General features: G+C 30.6%; 1 protein-coding gene across 1 annotated transcript in view; it reads right to left on the bottom strand.

Annotated features, from left to right (window-relative positions):
• Positions 1-16381, bottom strand: part of LOC126739604 (uncharacterized) — a 42317-nt gene continuing 25936 nt past the window's right edge. Inside the window, exons 5-8 of the mRNA XM_050445361.1 lie at positions 15426-15584; positions 11357-11463; positions 10802-11041; positions 1-279 (exon numbers count right to left, since the gene is read on the bottom strand). Of these exons, the coding sequence (XP_050301318.1) occupies positions 89-279; positions 10802-11041; positions 11357-11463; positions 15426-15584 (697 nt within the window). The 3' untranslated portion in view covers positions 1-88. The remainder of the gene's footprint in view (positions 280-10801; positions 11042-11356; positions 11464-15425; positions 15585-16381) is intronic.

Raw genomic sequence — 16381 nt, 5'->3', positions numbered from 1 at the left:
TTATAAATAAAGGAAAATTTATTAAAGTGTATAACTATTTTTTAACAATGTCTCTTTTTTTATAAAGCATACAAATATAAAACTTTTCTTAACAGGGATACTGATTCAAGTCAAATTTCCCACTAGTGTTGCTATAATTCCACTCGGAAATTCCCTTTCCTTTAATCCCGTTTACTTCACAAGTAAGGAAACGCTCGTACATCTTCACTTCTGTGTTGTTGCCTACGAAGTGGGCGGCCGTGAAGTCGTATTTCACTTTGCATTCGTACGTGTGATTACCTGCAATACAAGAAATAAAATAAATGTTTTTTATAATGGTAATTTTATTATACTTCCTATTTTAATAAATGTTTATTAATAAGTAATGTTGCAAAACATTCGCATATTATGGGGTTTTTATAACCCTTAATATTTCTTTATAAATAATCACACTAAAAACCATTTTTTTCCCCTAAAACATTTTTCTCAGTCCGTTACTTTTCTCGTAAACACGAAAACAAGTCCATCGCTTGGTGTGTTGTTAATCCAGATTTTTCGTCTTTTTTTAAAGATAAATGGTCCGGAATCAATTTATGTAGTTTGACCGGATACATGACCGAGCCAAACTGACATACACGCATAAAAGACTTGCTAAAATCGGGACTTTTTTATGTACAATTTTCTTTAAAATACTTATCTTCTCAACAGTAGTTCACTTCTCAGAGTACAACTTCTCTAAAATACTTATCTATAATAAAAGAGGCAAGAGTTGCTAAAGGGATCGTTCTATGAGTTGTCCATCGGACTTACATATAACTTATCGGAAGCTATACATATAACTTAAGTAATTTTGACTCCATTAAAAATTAAATAAAGTAAAAAAAAATTAATAGATAAACACCGGTAGAAAATATGTTAAATGTACTAAATATCTTATCGGTAAAACAAAAAATATTATTAAGTACCTGTATATTTATTTTTAAATAAAAAAATAAATTGCTACCAAACTATATTTGTGAAAAGATTACAGTCTTTAGTGATCTGCATAACTATGCTACCAGACAACGGGAGGATTTTGTATTGATGGGTAGGAATGCTTCAAACAGAATGACAAACACTATTTTACATAAAGGTCTTAAATAGTTTAATAAATCACTAATTAATATAAAGAACTGTAAAAGCTTAATTATATTTTAAAAAACAATAAAAGGACATATACGTATGTAAGTGTTTTATAATTCAATTGCCTTTCTTTATCCTTTAATTTTTATTTTTATACTTCTTAGTATCGTTTTAAATTACATAATATGTAAGTGATTTTATGTTTAAATTGTCTTTTATTTTTATTTTTACACTTTTTAGTATAGTTTTTAATTTTATATTGTTAATTATGAGTTTGTAGTTTGTCGAATCTTGCCTTGTTACCATGTACAGGGTGTTTCGAAATTCACTACATATATTTTAAGGGCGTATTCCTGAGGTCAAAATAAGACTTTTTTTTCCTATAAATATGGGTCCTAAAATGCACCCCCTTCAAGCTACAGCCATCGCAAGAAGTGTAAAAAAAATCGATTTTTTAATACTGTGTCTACAGTTTTGCATCAAATTTAACGAAATTTGGAATACCCCCGTTATTTTAGGCAGTCTATTTACTCTTTATTTTAGAAAATGCGTAAAACTAATTTTAAGGGGTAAACTGAGGGGGTGCACACTTTTGACGCCCAAAATTTTATATGTACATACATTATTTTTTAAATTAGGCTACACCAAAAAATAGACCATACAAAAATTTAAATTTTTGGTCTCTTGCATTTTTTTCATACGACTATTAGTTTTTGAGAAAATCGCCGGTGAATAAAAGGATAGCAATATCGTAAATTAAAAATCAAATTTAGGAAGTAGGCTGTGTTTCGCAATTGTTGACATTTTTATTTTTGAGGTTTTAGTAGTAGCACAGACTTAACTAGCTAACGCAAGTTTGCGTTTGCGTTTTACGTTTAGCTAGTTAAATCTGCGGTAGTAGGCTGTGAGTATTTGTTTTAGACATTTTTTAACTTGCTTGACATTTGGTGTAAAATAAATTTACTGTCATTATTGAATTTGTTTAATTCCAGTAGTTTACTTCCTGTTTTAGATTTAAAGTGTAGTTTTTATTTCCATGTTTTATTTCTAAACGCTAACATTGCTAAAATGGAAAATGAACGTTATTCATTCGAACGTCTTGCAGACATCAATTTTGTTTATGGTCTTGCTGATGGTAACGCGTATGAAGCTCTAAGACTGTATCAGTTAAGGTTTCCTAATCGCCGACTCCCGAATGTACGAACATTTTCAGAGTCACATCGGCATCTTAGGGAATACGGTAGTTTTCGGACCCCCAGGAACAATGCAGGCAGACCGCAACAAGCACGAAACCCAGTGACAGAGAAGCAAATTTTCAATGCCATCGACGACGATCCTGGCCTAAGCACCCGACAAATAGCTCGGAATTTGGATGTTTCTCATGTAACTGTCTGGCGGGTTTTGCACGAATCTATACCATATTCAAAGAGTTCAAGCTTTGCTACCTCAAGATTTCCCAAGGCGCTTACAGTTTGCAAGGTGGTTACTTTAGAGATGCGCGAGAGATAATAATTCTTTATCAAGTATTCTATTCACAGATGAAGCTCATTTTTCGCGGGAAGGGGTGGTGAATTTTCACAATGTGCATATTTGGGCAGCAGAGAATCCGCACGACATTAGGCAATCTCACCACTAGGAGCACTTAAGCCTTAATGTATGGGCAGATTTAGTGAGAGATTTTTTCCTAGAATTTTAGTTAGCGACACTATTTAAACTTTCTACAGCACTATTTAAATGGTCTACTAGACGATGTACCTTTAAATGTGCGAGCGAACATGTGGCTTATGCATGACGGTGCCCCTCCTCATTTCCGTATAACAGTGCGTGACTATTTGAACTTTGTGTTTCCTGAGAGATGGATTGGTAGAGCAGGCCCAATACCATGGCCTCTACGCTCCCCGGACTGCAATCCTCTGGATTTTTTTTCTGGGGATATGTAAAAAGCCTTGTCTATAATCCTGGTCAAGTGCCTTCGCTCGAGGTCCTAATGCAAAGAATTATTGATGCCTTTGAAACAATAAGAAATACTCCCGGAATTTTAGAGCGAGTAAGACAATCTATGAGAAGACGAATGGAGGCTTGTATTGCAGCGGGTGGTGCGCATTTCGAGCACTTTTTATTAAAAAAAATATTTGTTTCTCAGAAGTTTATTGTTTATTTAAAAAATAATTAATTATTATGTTAGTAAATGTTAAATAATTTTTTAACCAATTTTTGTATTTTTATAAACCGTCATTCTTTAATGTAAATAATTGTTCATCAATTTATTGAAAAAACCTCAATAACAAAGTTTCAATAATAGCAAAACCAGTCTGCCTATTTATTGTTAAATGACGTGCCGCTTAAAAAATGTCCTAAAACAAATAGTCACAGCCTACTTCTTAATATTATCTGTTTAAATTTTAATTATTACGTTATTGGTAGCCTTTTATTAATCGGTGATTTTCTCAAAAACCATTCGTATTATTAAAAAAATGCAAGAGACATAAAATTTAGATTTTTGTATGGCCCATATTCTGATGTAGCTTAATTTATTTAAAATGTATGCGTACATAAAATTTTGGGCGTCAAAAGTGTGCACCCCCTCAGTTTACCCCTTAAAATTAGTTTTACGCCTTTTCTAAGATAAAAAGTAAATAGACCGCCTAAAATAACGAGGGTATTCTAAATTTCGTTAAATTTGATGCAAAACTGTAGACACAGTTTTAAAAAATCGATTTCATTTTTTACACTTCTTGCGATGGCTGTAGCTTGAAGAGGGTGCATTTTAGGACCCATGTTTATAGGAAAAAAAAGTCTTATTTTGATCTCAGGAATACGACCTTAAAATATATGTAGTGAATTTTGAAACACCCTGTATAAAGCAAATATGCTAAATAAACAAATAATTATTATTAATCACTTTAAGACTTAAACAGAAACATTTGTAAACAAATGTTTTCCTAATCCTTGAGATGCTATTGGTCCGTAAGTTTTAAGTGGGAGATAGTTGGGAGGTTATGTCAATAGACCAACAATAGCAATTTATTTTTTAATTTTAATTTACTGGTAAGATATTGCTTTAATATTTATCTTTACTTATATTACACCCAAATTTACTTTGGTTAACCTAGTTTTACTACGAAACAGACAAACTTTTGTTTTAGTTGCATTAATACTCAAGCTATTATCACACAACTATTTGTATATATTATCCAAATAAAAGTTTAGATTTTATTGCACCTTTTCAATATCCTTTCTCACAACATACATCATAGTGTCATCTGCAAATAATGCTGAATTACTTCTACTAATGACTTTGACAATATCATTGATATACATAAGGAACAGAATTGGACCCAACACAGTATCAACACCCTTGTTAGCAGGATCAACTTTTTTTCTTAAATCCTCTTTAATCTTTTTTTGCATCCTTAGTCGCACCTTTTTGTTGTACTATAAGAATGTCACTATTTTTTTTAGCATTTGAATAGGTTTTTGATTCTAAAATTAAAGGTGTTGAAGCTTGGCCACTTTTTAGACCAATTATCTCTCTTTTTAGCTCTTCATTCTCCTGTAAAAGTATAACCATTTTATTCGATCAGTAAGTTCATTTTATCAACCAACAACCCCAAAGTTTGACTAATAGATTCTATGGTGTATTGATCAAAAATGACCTCATCTACCCTGCTTCGTTTTCTCGAACTTTTACCATTTATAATACAAACATCGTTATTTATAGCAGTACAATTTTTGCATTTTCAGGATGCTTTTTTCACGTGAAAGCCCCTTAAGTCCATACTTTCACACTTTTCGTGAAAAACATTTTCACAACTCGTACACTACACAGCAGATTTCAAATCATCAAAAGATACTGCACATATAAAGCACATATTAAGGTCAAAACCCTGATCATCAAAGGCACATGCCATATTTTAAACCATTAATTTTGCATGCATCACTTTCTTATCCGTACTAGTACAATAAGCACAATGGCAGTGTGAATAAAAATTCAGTAAAAGTTAAAACTTACATTTTCCTAGCAAATGCTTAGTTTGCAGTGAATAAAAATAAGTAGTAGATTTTACTAAAAATGCAGTTAGCAAAAGCTAAAGTTTTTAGCATTGCCTAAAAGGGTGTGAATAAAAGTAAGAAATTACTAAGAATATTAAGGAAAAGCTTACATTTTTGCAAGCTTGTTAGATCCTGGCTTAAAAATTTAGTATTATTAAATAGTTTGGCAGAAATGGCTGCATTTATGAATATAAGATCTGTAAAATTTTATCCCAAAAGAAAAGAAAGTCGTGCCGAAGAATGCCACGGTCTGTATAGATTTAGTGAAGAAAATGTTGAGTGGATAGCTAACCATTTTTTGGAGCCAAAAGTAGAGATTAGAGGTGGTGCATTGCGTCCAAAAAAAAATCAAATATTTTTGCGCTTTCTAAGTGATCCCGGATTTGAAATAGGGATCGGAAAAGAGGAAAGAGTTCATAGAACAACAATATGTAAAACGATATCTCACGTTTTACCAAAAATAGTGGAAAAGGCAGGAATTTGGATTAAATTTCCTACAGAAAACTCGACTGACCAGGCAATCAACGAATGGGCACAATTATATAGATTTCCCTGTGCTTTTGGTGCAATTAATTGCACTCATGTACCAATAATAAAGCCATCGCTACATGGTGACGAGTATGTTAATAGGAAAGGCTGGTGTAGTATAAATGTGCAAGCAACTTGTGATGCAAAAGAAATTTTTACATCCGTAGATGGCCTGGCTCGGTGCACGACAGTCGTATTTTAAGAAGATCTTATTTTTTTATGATGAGAAAACGTCAACAGAACTATGGAATTATTTTAGGCTATGAGGGGTACGGCATAACACCATGGCTATTAACACCGTATAGAAACCCCACCACACCTCAAGAAATAGCGTATAATAATTTACATAAAAGAGAGCGCGTTATTGTAGAACGCTGTTTCTGACAACTAAAACGTCGATTCCCTGTTTTGCAACATCCGAAATTCCGTCAGTAATTGTCAGCGCTGTAGTTCTACATAATGTTGCTAAATATTTAAATGACCAATTACCAAATGACGAAGAAGAAGTAGAAGCCGAGGATCACTATGGTGAAGAAGTTATGGAAGATAATGATGAGCTAAATAACGACCGTCAGCATGGTCAACAGAGACGAAAAGAAATTAAAAATATAATTTTTCAATTGCAGTTGTAAATATACTACTAAGTATGATACCATACAGTGCGTTTTTTTTAATGCGGTACATAGGATTTTACATGGTAAAATTTCAAGTGCATGTTAAGTTTATTTTTACTAAGCCTATGCAGACCAAAATTCCCAAAGGCAAAGTTTAGGTCTCTAGGAACATAACAAGCTTTAATTTCTTTTTAAAAACTTGCCAGATTTTCAGAAAAAATCAAATTTAATCTTAGAAAACAAACACTTTTTCTTAGCCTTGTATATTGATTTAATACCAGCTATTTCATCATTACATTGACAATGTCAAAAAGGTAACTTTGTCAATGATGTCAAAATGAAATTAAATGAAAATGATGTCAAAAACGAAATTTATTTAACAAAATAAGCATTTAATTTTAGTAAAAATAAATCCATATAAAAAAAAATAAAGAAATTAAATTAATAATTTGTATTTTAATGCTTTTAAGCAGCTACTTCAGGAACAAATTACATCACATTCTTTTAAGGACCGTAAATTTGACGAAGGGTTTTTGTTTACTCTTAAATTAAATCTTTCTACTGTAGGCAATTTGGCAACAACGATTTAAATTATGAAGTCCGAATGTTTTTCTTAGAGTTGTTATGGTTATGTGCTTATCGGTGTTCGTGGAAAATGCCAAGGCGTCAACATCTCGACTGAGCTTTGAGAGAAGACCGTCTCGACCGTTTTAATTGGAAAGATTGAGTTTAGTTGTTCCTTGTATTTCACTATAGTTGGTAGTTGAAATAATTTTAAAACCGTCTATTCGGTCCGCAAGTTGTTATACCTACTTTAATTTGTCATCCGCTTTATATATATCTCTCATTTAATTTTAAATAAACCATTCTGACGAAAATTTATTGTTTTAATTGTCTGAGAGATTTACCCAAAAAAATGCCCTACACTACTACTTATTGGTAATTTTTCTATTACATACTTTCTTATTGATTTGCGTAGAACTGGGTGATCTGGATATAAAAGCCAGTAAATACATTTGCCATTTCCTGGTATGAGACTGATACAATCTTTAATCTTACTCCAATTGTATAAACAAGAGTCATTTTTTAATAAATAATTTAAAAAATAATAAAATAATATAATAATTTAAAAATAATTTTATTTGTTGTTATGTCAAAACATTTGACAACTAATGAATGTCTGTAGCCGGTGGTCATGTATTGTACAAGGTATTTCAAAAGAATCGATTTTAAATTAATTTTTAGAATAAATTTAAGCATTTTTATTCTAAGAGCTGGGAGTAGTATGCTGCTAAGAGCCCAAACTTGGCCTGTGTCAATTTTTATAACTACAGTAGAAATGTGCCTAACATGCACTTGACATTAAATATACCGCATTAAAAAAAAACGCACTGTATAATATCAAAAGACAACATGAATATTAATACGTAATAAGTAAAATTAACAAGAAACTTGAAGGAGGATTTTTTCGACAACAACTTTTTCAGCATAAATATTAGAAATTCTTCAAGTCTAAATATCTTTTAGGAAGTTTTCAATGGGCCACACTGTATAATGTTATATTTTATGGTTTTCATTATTCTGATTTTCTTTAAGTTAAATTTAGATGTAAGTTGGTACCTTAATCTGAGTAAAGTTCATTAATTTAAAAACGTTAACAACGAAAACAATTTATTCCTTTAGTTACAACTTTCTGAACAACACATTATTTATTTCTTAAAAATTGATCTCCGTTTTCTTTTTGTATTTTTTCCAACAATAATTTTTCCTTTTCCTTTTGAACCCTTATTAGTTCCAGCTGTTCCAACAATACCAGTCGTTGAAGCTTAGTATTGGACAAATTGAGGTTTCGTCTGTTTCCTTAAATTTGGATTTTTTCTAAAATATTCAGTGGCATCTAAAATCAAAATCTTCATACCCAAAAATCCCTAAAATGACATATTACTCGATTTTTTACATTTTTTTTATTTTACCCCCTCCTTATTACCTACCCGGTACTTTTTGAAAAGCAGGGTTTTCTTGTCCATCCATTAGCGCCAAAAGTTGTTTTTCCCACGCGTTTAAAACAATTTTCTTATTTCCCGTTGCAGTTTTGTCCGTCTTTTTCTTCAACTCGGTCTTCATATTTTGGATTTTCTTTTTAAGTTGTTTTTCAGTTAAATCCCTTCCAATTTGTAAAATATATTTTTGGTGGATTTCTTTGTATGCTTATTCTTTTTGCTCTTTTATTTTAGAAACTTGCGATTTATTAAATATAATATTATAGCTTTCCAAAATTTCCATCAATTTTAGGTTGGACGAAATTTTTGCAGGAACTTCCTCCGTCAAAAAATCACTTGTAGAATTTTCTGAATCACTACTCATTTTGAACGTAAACACTTAGCACTCGGAAATGATACTGGTTTAAAAAAATTATAAAAATGTGCTCGATATTTGCCTTTATCGATTTGCACATCGGCAGTTAAAAATCGACAGGTCTGCGCCTGCAGTTCCACAGAATTTCACGGCCGACTGATTAGCCACAAAAATATAAATATAGGCCTTATCAGAATAAAAACATTTTTCTTTGAATGATTTACCAAATAAGAACTTTAAGTAAATACTTAAAATATCTAGCTTTTGCTAGTAAGTAAAAGCAAAAGGTTATTTACTTCAATTTCAGTAAATGCTATTAGCAAAAGCTAAAGCTTATACTTCATACTAAAAGAAAAAGCTAAGTTTTTATTCACACTGCCCAATGTATCGATTCCCGCCATATCACCTTACAGAGACCCGACTATATATTATAGCTTCAGTTTTGGTTCTATTACTATTTTAGGGTAATAATTACGAAATTTACGAAAGGGTAACGATTTCGAAACACTTTATACTTGATAAAACAGCGAAAATCTGCAGAGCGATATGAACACTACCGTTTAACGGTATTTTTTATTATTTTTCACCGTATTTTTTTTTTAATTTTTGAAGTTATTTTTAGTTTTATTTTCTCAAAACTTTAACATGTGGCTGTAGTTTTCCAAGCTCTTAAGATCCTTTTTTTAAAAGTGATTTCCAAATCGTTTTCATGGCGTTTTTTTAAATTTCTTTCTAATTTTTAAGTTCTTTTTTTGTCAAACGTATGCAAAGGCAACTTTACAGATGTTTTTTTAAGAATTAATTCGACCACTTCATAAGGGTAGATCACATTGTACAGCCATGAATTATTCGCCAATCTCTATATTATCTTATACCCACTATAAGTAAAGGCGAATCTAGGGAAGATGCTTTGGAAAATTTAACGGAAATCTATTCTTCGGTAAACAGGGACGAAAAGATCGTCTGTGTTTTTCTAGATTTGGCCAAGTCCTTTGATGCGGCCCTTTAAAGCTATTAAAAAGCTAATTATCATCAAAAAGGATTCAGTATCTAGAACTGAGTGTTGTTACAAGTACCAGTCAACCTCGGTGTCCTGCAGGGAATCATCCTGGGACCCATATTGTTTAACCTCCATATTAATTTTCCACTGGTGAATTAAATTGTTTCGTGGATGACTCTCCTGTTATCTATAGTGAAACCATTTGGGAAATTTTGAAAAAAAAGCAGAATATGACTTGGTCAACGTTTTCAAATGGTTTAATAACCAAAAGCTTATCATTAATTTTGAGAAAAAATGTTTTATGCTATTTGGATACTATACTGATTCCTTTCCTGATCAATAACGCACTTACTGTTATTCTTTCTGATAAATCAGTTAGCGTTATTATGACAGATAGGTATCACTACTTACTTTTACTGGTAAACTTCCAAGACTTTACCAATAGTTAATTGTACCATATCAATAATTTAAACTTTGTTATTTAAATGTATTTTAGCAATAGCTCAAAATTAAAATTTCAAATAGCATATAAAGTATTTTTTATTGATATTAGTGTTATAAGTTTAATAGTACCCAATTAAGATTTTTCCTAATTTTTTTTATATAAATTATTATTCTGTATATTCATAAGCCCCTGAACCTCTGACAAGGTTAACCCTTTGTGCGTCATTTATTTATTCAGACATAATAATTTTACACTTTATTTTACTGTATTTTGTTGAATATGATTCTTAGTTTAAAGTCAATAAAAGTTCATATTTTATTAGCTCTTTGTAAAGCAGCAAAGGGTCGTCAATCGTGCATGTCGGTTGAGCCCTTCCACAAAAATACAACCCTTATCAACTTGACAGCAGGAAAGCTGAAAAAAAAAGTAAGCCGGAGTGCAGCGCTCTTTTATTTTCCGACGCTGACTCTATATTGTAGCTGGTTTATCTCGCTACACTTGTCCATTTATCGCGATACGGTTTTATTGCTATAAAATTGGTTAAGTTATAGGAAATTGAAAAAGTTTTTTTTTGGCTTTTTAAACAACTGAAACAAATCTGGATAATTTCAGGATTTATCAAGATTTGGAATATTAAAGGAAAAAATGGGAAGTTTTTAGTTTTTTTCCATCAGTTTGAATAACCCAATTTTGTTCAGTTCTTACCAGCAACAAAAGTGAAACAAAGTTCATCACTAGGCCTTCCACTTTCTCCATGTTGCCATAATCGTAAATCACAGGAGTTGATAGCGTCGATTTTCCCATTGGCGTGTACTACGTATCCCATTTCGTAATGGGATGCCGTTACAGGATGCGAAATTATACCTAAAACTATCCTGGTTTGATTTTCCAGGTAAAACATCTGGAAAATATAGCGGTGCATGGCGGACCAGTCTCGTTTTAAACCTGGAAAACGATTTAAACAAAAATAAATACTTTTATATGTAAATCATATCTGACGCACAATGCATAAAAGAACTTCATTTAAGTCAAATTCCAGAAAATCAAGTTATACTATACTTAATTTTGTATTTTATAAGGCACTTTTCAGACACGCAACTTTGCATCAATATTAACAAAATTACAAGAATAGTAACATGTAGAATTCCAAAACGAACGTAGGGATGTAAAAACACTCAATTTTGACAAAAATGTTAATTAACCACTTTTATGCTGTGAAAGGCAGATTTATGGTTTGGATAAATAAAAGGGTAAATTTACCGAAGCTGTGATCCCTAAATGCGTCCAGTTTTAATGGAACTTCTTCGCCATTTACTTTTAGGATGCCCTCTAGAAATCCCATTTGTTCGTAATGAGTTTGATGAGCTCTAAAGAAAGAAATGTGCTTTTTAAAATATTTTTTAATTTTGTCAAAAGATATTTTTTAATTTCTCCAGATTCTTTTGTTATATCCTAATAGTTACAATTCGTAAGAAGAATTAAAAAATCAATCTCAGCTGCCTGTAGAAAAATTAATTTGTCCTTCCAGACAGATGAATTTAAATTTTTTTTATACATTAAAAAAACAATTTTAAAAATTAATTTCGGTAGCGTAAAAAAAATAGTCCAGGCAGATGTTTCTTCCGATGCTTTTTGAGTGTTAAAGTCTTTTAAAAAAATCAATTTTAATTGCCTGAAAAAATTAGTTTTTCTCTTGCAAACAGTTTTTCTTTCCAGTATTTACTTAAATCTTAACAAACAATAAAAAAAAATATTCTAATAACCTGGCTTTTTTTTTCTTTAATCCACGCAAAAATTTAAACTAGTTTTCATATTTTTTTAAATATTTTTTAATTAGAAAAAAGTATAGTTTTTTGAATTTTTAAGTCATTTTTATTTTTTTTTTTTATTTTTTTTAAGTTCTTAAAAGATTAAAATAATGTTTTTAGGTAATTTAAGACATTTTCTTATTTTTTTTGAGGTTATTTTTTCTTTGGTCTTAGGTCTTTAAAAGATTTTAAAAGTTTTGTAGATTCTGTCGTTTTTAAATATTTACATAATTTTTAGTCGTTTTTTTATGTAATATTAAAAATATGGCTTTACAATTTTTAAGAGCTTGATTTAAAGCTTAAAGTTTCTAAATTTATTTTCATTCTTTTAAAAGGCTTTTTTAATTTTTCCTAATATTTTCGTTTTTCTGCCAGTTTTTTGTTCAAATTTTTTCGATGTACATAAAATAATTTTTTTCTTCTTAATTTTTTAGCGTACATTTTTTTTTCGTTTAGATATTGGAAGTAATTTTTTGCTTTTTTTCCAGAATATTGTATAGGTAGTTAAAATTAAAATAGTTTTTTGACAAGTCATGAAGGAATTTTTTAATTTTTTCCAGACAGTCAAACATTTTATTTTAGGAATTTAAAGCTTTAAGTTTTTAATTATGAAAATTATGAAAAAATTTAATTAAAAAAAAAAAGTGCAAAACACTAAGTTGTGTAATGAATTTCGGCCAATTAACACCGTACCTATTTATGAGAAGCTCCTTGAAGTATGTGCTAAGGAACAGCTACTCGAACATTGTAATATAAATAAAATAGTTGTACCTAATCAATCGAGGTTCCGTGAGAATCATTCGTATGAGTCTGTCATTATTAATATAGTTGATAATTTTCTCAGGGCCCTTGACTCTGATAATATAGTACTTGCTGTGTTTTTGGATTTTAAGAGAGCGTTTCAAACCGTCAGTAGAGAAATATTAATTAGAAAATTAGACCTTAAACATAATGTATTGAAGTGGTTTCAATCTTATTTAAGTGGTAGAGTTCAGCGAGTCATGTACAAAAATAGTTCATCTGAAAGTCTTAATGTAAAGCATGGTGTGCCGCAGGGAACGGTCTTGGGCCCCTTGCTATTTTTATTGTGTGTCAACGATATGGTGGAGGTAGTGCGGGGGTGTGATGTGATGTTGTTTGCGGACGATACAATGTTATATGTGGTGGGTAAAGACATTCAACAACTGTAACAGGTCATGAACGTTGAACAATAACTTATTCATCAGGCTTTATAGAAATAAACTAAGTTTTAATGCAAGTAAATCCAAGTTTTGTATATTTGGCAAGAAATCTAGATTAAGTTCTATAGACATGGGCAATATAATATTTCTGTGAATGGGGAAAGTAATTTGTATGCCAAAGAAATTAAATATTTGGGAACAATTTTCGACGCCAATCTGAATTTCCATGCTCATGCAGATTATGTAATAGGAAAATTTTCAAAAAAGTTGGATTTATTACAAGAATTGGAAAAAATTTGTCAATGTACATTAAATTAAAACTTTACAATGCCATTGCTCTTCCTCATTTACAGTTCTGTTCAACATTATTGTTTAACTTGCCACAGTATAGAATTGACCAACTGGAAAGAATTCAAAATAGGGCTATGAGACTGATTCTAAATTGTAATCGTTACACGCCTATTGTCTCTATGTTGTGTGTCCTAGATATGTTGTCTGTACATCAAAGAATTTTATATAACGTCTATTTGTTCATTTTTAAATTAAAACATCAGATGCTCCCCGATTATATTTGTAATAAATTAAGAGTTTTTGGAGATATACATAACTATAATATGAGAAATCGTATAGACTTCATACTGGTCGACAGATGTAACACAACCCAAATGCATAATTCAGTTCTGTACAAAGGTTTAATTCTATTTAACAACTTGCCTGCTAACATCAAAAATTGTATTACTTTGAATCAATTCAGAGGGCTCTTGAGAAAAATTTATCATGAATAAGTAATATTGTGTTTGTTATTTTATTATGTTAATTTAATTATGAAGTTTATTAAGTTTTACTGTAGTATGCATTGTTTCCGCTCCAATCATCATTTTGATTGTGGGTTTATCTGTTGACTGGGTATTTTTGGGCCAACCCGGATACTGGTTACAGCTTCTTGGAACTATCGAAGCATTTCTAAGTGTTACACGGGGGGACCAATGTGTCTGGTCAGCAAGATCAACCAAGTTCCAAATGTGTGTCACCGGCTGCTTGCAACCGAACCGACTCTATCAACCTGAGTCGACATTATTTTTATTATTATAAGGCAAACAATAATTAACTGTGCTTTTAATAAGTGGGGCAAGGAAATAGTGTTCAGGTTAAGTCTAGTTTTAATTTATGGTCTGCCTCTGAGAGGATATTTCTGGAACCGGGATGCTGTTTCTGGATTACCGATTACCATGGACAAACCGGAGTGTCCTGATACAGTTATGGCCAACTTATGCTTTTAGTTTTTTTTCATTTATGTTTTTATTGAATGTAGCTTTTTGCTAAATAAAGATATTATTTATTAAGTTTAAAGGTTTATTTCCTTATTTTTAGTTGGCTGTAAACACAATATTTTTCCTATTTATAACAATTTTTTTTCAAATTTAAAATTTTTTTTTTTTACAATCATTAATTACCTAAAAATTCAAAAAAAAATGTTATTTGGAAGAAAATAATTTATTTCTTGAAAAACTTAAAACGCCATAAAAAGCTTTTTTATTTCTCTTTAAAATAACTAAAAAGGCATTAAAAACCTTAAAAATTCAAATGTTCTGTTAAACTCGTTATTTAATTAAGGCAAGTGTTCCCTTACTAAAACATAATTTCCACTCGTCTTTTTTTTTATTTGCCAACGATAATTTTTCATCCTTTTTTCTTTCGAGAGAATAAAGCGTTTTCACAAAATGTGAAAACTTGAATTATAATAGAGGATTTTGATGTAGATTTTAAATATAAATCTCAACACGGTTTATCTATGAGGACCTTAAAAGTAAATTAGTTAATTTTTATAGGTTTTTAAAATTTGAGAAAAATGATCTTAGATACCTAAAAAAGGCTTTTCAGATTAGCATTAGAGATCTTTAGAAGTTGCTGCGAAGATTAAATAACTTCTGTTAATGATATGGACAAAATATAGACGTAGATAATCAAACCTAGGTTTTTAATGCAATTTTTTACTGCATATTTTTATTGCATACTTTTAATTCTTACAGGTAACTGTATTAGCTATTTTTTATTTTTTTCATAATTTTTTTATTTTTTGTTGTTTTTTTTTTTATTTTTTGTACCATTTTTTTTTTTGGAAAAAAGGACATTTTAAGGGTGATTTTTTAATTTATCACAAGCAGTTGAAATAATTTTTTTCCAAATAATTTTTTTTGTTAATAATGGTTAATTTTTTTTACATAGATGAAGACGTTTTAAAATCTCTTTTGAAATCTCTTTTTAGGGTAAATTAATTTTTTCAAAAATGATATTCTAGACCCAACAGTCAAAAAAACTAAAAATACAAAAGTGACTTACTCCTTAAGATTTTTAAAAAACTCCTTGGACCATTTTTCCCTGGCCATTGCCCTGGCCAACATCTTAGCAGGCAACTCCAAATCGTAAAAAAAATACGGCATCTCACTCAGAAATTTTGCCTGAATGACTACATCCACGATTTTCTCTTGTCCATGGACCCTAAAAATTAAAAAAAAATTAAACCTTGATATAAAAAATTCCTTATCAAGTGCTTCTCCCTCGTTAATCATGAGCCTTAAAGAAAGTTTCATTTTCAAAAATAAATAAATTAAAAAGAAAAATTTGCCGTCCCGCCCTAGCTTGGGAAGTGTGAAGACCAGTCAACAAAAGGCCGGATTGCCATAGCGATTATGTGGCCTTTAAACACTCAATTTGAGATATCTGGACTTGACGCCGGTTTTCCTCCTCATCACCCACCCCCTGCCCTCTTCCCTCTTTTGTGGAGGTTGTTTTTGTTATATATTTAGTCGGGTAGAAATTACGAGCAAGGGCTGCTTAAACAACCCTCTTTATATTTTTCATTTTATATCGGAAATAAACTTCGATTTGAAATTTTTCTTTTTGCTTCTGGCTGCTTTTACTTCTTTTTTATTTAGTCAATATTGGTTTAAATGGATTTAAATTATTAAAATATATAGATGTCCATGGGTGCGCAGGGCAGATTAAAAAAGTGGATATTAGTGTGTGTGAATATCTAAGTTACTTTTTTGTTCTACGTTTTTAATCTTATTTTAAGTTGTATTGAAAATAAATAGAAATTTATCAATGTAAAAAAAATTCTCCTGCAGTGGGAGTCCGAATGGAATACCGACCAAGGGTTCTTCAGACCTAATGGACTTGAAATTTACAAAATGTGTTTCAATTGGTTTTCTTGTTCTCGTAGTCAAAATAATAAGGTATTTCAGTAAAACTAAAGCTCGAGAAATTCAATATGCCAACTTTCGCATATTTATTAG

This window comes from Anthonomus grandis, chromosome 8 (genome assembly GCF_022605725.1).
Source record: "Anthonomus grandis grandis chromosome 8, icAntGran1.3, whole genome shotgun sequence".
In the NCBI taxonomy this organism is placed as follows: domain Eukaryota; kingdom Metazoa; phylum Arthropoda; class Insecta; order Coleoptera; family Curculionidae; genus Anthonomus; species Anthonomus grandis.
The sequence above is the reverse complement of the archived record's forward strand: the minus strand, read 5'-3'. Positions and strand labels throughout refer to the sequence as shown.